This window comes from Alosa pseudoharengus, unplaced genomic scaffold, assembly GCF_046254945.1.
Source record: "Alosa pseudoharengus isolate Yale_2024_CS ecotype anadromous, Long Island Sound unplaced genomic scaffold, YU_APseudo_1.1 YU_APseudo_1.1_scf_7, whole genome shotgun sequence".
In the NCBI taxonomy this organism is placed as follows: domain Eukaryota; kingdom Metazoa; phylum Chordata; class Actinopteri; order Clupeiformes; family Clupeidae; genus Alosa; species Alosa pseudoharengus.
This window is the reverse complement of record NW_027468859.1, coordinates 4,142,787-4,144,620: the sequence shown is the minus strand read 5'-3', so window position 1 is coordinate 4,144,620 and position 1,834 is coordinate 4,142,787. Positions and strand designations below refer to the sequence as shown.

Sequence of the window (1,834 nt, the reverse complement as noted above, 5' to 3'; positions counted from 1 at the left end):
GTTAACTTGTAACTCGACCCCCCTTGTGAATATTATATTCTTCTGCTCCACAAGCCACTCTGTCTAGCGCACTCAAAGAATACATTTCCTTTCTCACGAATACAGAACTCCCCACTCCTCCCCTGACCGAGGCCTCACTGCTTTGGGACCTTTATATGACGATATTGAGCTGCTGTGAGAATCAACAGCAGACCTGACTATGAGTTATACTTCTGCATCAGTTCCACACCACAGCCTTCCTGTCGGAACAGTCAGTATAGCCTAGTATTTGGCACATCAGTCAGTGTCACTTACTTTGATCCAACGCACACACAGCCTCATTTATAAACTAAATATATTCAGCATGTTGCATGAATGCAGAAAGAAAACAATTTGATTCACAATATAGCTCCATACTGGCTTACACTGAGGCAATTGTATGTATGTATGTATTATTATTATTAATATTATTATGTATTATTATTATCATTATCATATTAATATCAATATTATTTTGCAGTTGCAACCAACTCGTCGGAGGCATATCGCGGATAAGCACATCTGGAAGCTTCACCATACCTAAGGTAGCCTGCACATCTGGAAGCACATAGGTTAGGCCTATACATAAAGAGGACATGACGCTAAAGCATGCCTGACTGCCTGTACTTCATTTCCAAACTCATTAATGGCAAAAACACTGATATTTTAGACGCTCTCTCCGTTTAGTGAGAAAAGACCCTTACCTTCATCTCCGAATTGAGTTCCCGTTTGACGGGGCGCGCGGGTTTCCTGCTGCGCTTGATCTCAGGCGGTCTCTCCGCTTCCATCTCGCGCATTGTCGAACAGATGGCACCGCTGACAGAGATTCAGGAAAGACCAGGACCTCTCTAGCCCGCGCACGAGAGGAGGAAGCACTCAGACGCGCGGTGCAGGACTATCATTTCTAGTTGTCGACGGCTGTCACAGGAGAGGTCCCGTTTGCACGCGGGCAGTGTTGAAACGTTCCTGGCCTCTAGCCTGGCGCGAGGGAGGAGCGAAAGGGTAACTCGACACGCTCTCTTGTTCTCCACAATCTCAGCCGACCCGACTTCAGCGCGAGAACTTTCATCTGCATGTGTTTGTGTGGGCTTACAAAGTCTCTCTCTCTCACACGCACATTCTCTCTCTCTCTCTCTCTCTCTCTCTCTCAATTCAATTAAATGCAATGAGCTTTATTGGCATGACTGTGCAGAGTGTTGTATAAAGTACTAGAAAGCAATACTTGAGTAAAAGTACAAGTATCGTACTAGAAAAAGACTTTGGTAGAAGTGAAAGTTACCTAAGTGAATATTACTTAAGTACAAGTCTTAAAGTATCTGATATATACTGTACTTAAGTATCAAAAGTAATTTTCTGATATTTAATGTACTTAAGTATTTGAAGTAAAAGTAAAACGTAAAAAGCAAGCGGTTTTATTTTTAACTTTTATTGTGAACTTTATTTTGGCTTTCTTATAGTAACGCATAAAGCATATTCAGGGTTCCCATATCTTCTTAATCTCACTCATCAAATCAAAATCACATTCTTTTCTAGGACTTCAATTCTCTTAAGTTCAAAGAACAAACAGCATATTTTTAGAGCTGACATCAAAGAAAAAAACAGAAACAGAAATTTCACTTTTGTATGAACTTCAGGTAAAAATGAAAAATAAATAACTTATTTCTTTAAAAAAAAATGACCTGCTGGTAGCATTTCTAGGGCTTACTCCCCAGGTCACCATCTCACTCTCTCTCTCTCACACACACACACACACACACACACACACAGGCCACCTACTGTATGTCCAGCAGCTACTAATATGCCAGTCATTAGTTGA

At 41.2% G+C, this 1,834-nt stretch overlaps 1 protein-coding gene across 1 annotated transcript in view; it reads right to left on the bottom strand.

The window, feature by feature from the left end:
* The window catches only part of sobpb (sine oculis binding protein homolog (Drosophila) b), a 19,434-nt gene extending 18,559 nt beyond the window's left edge, over window positions 1–875 (bottom strand). Inside the window, exon 1 of the mRNA XM_076273174.1 lies at window positions 723–875. Coding sequence (XP_076129289.1) covers window positions 723–815 — 93 coding nt within the window. The 5' untranslated portion in view covers window positions 816–875. The remainder of the gene's footprint in view (window positions 1–722) is intronic.
* Window positions 876–1,834: the final 959 nt, after the last annotated feature.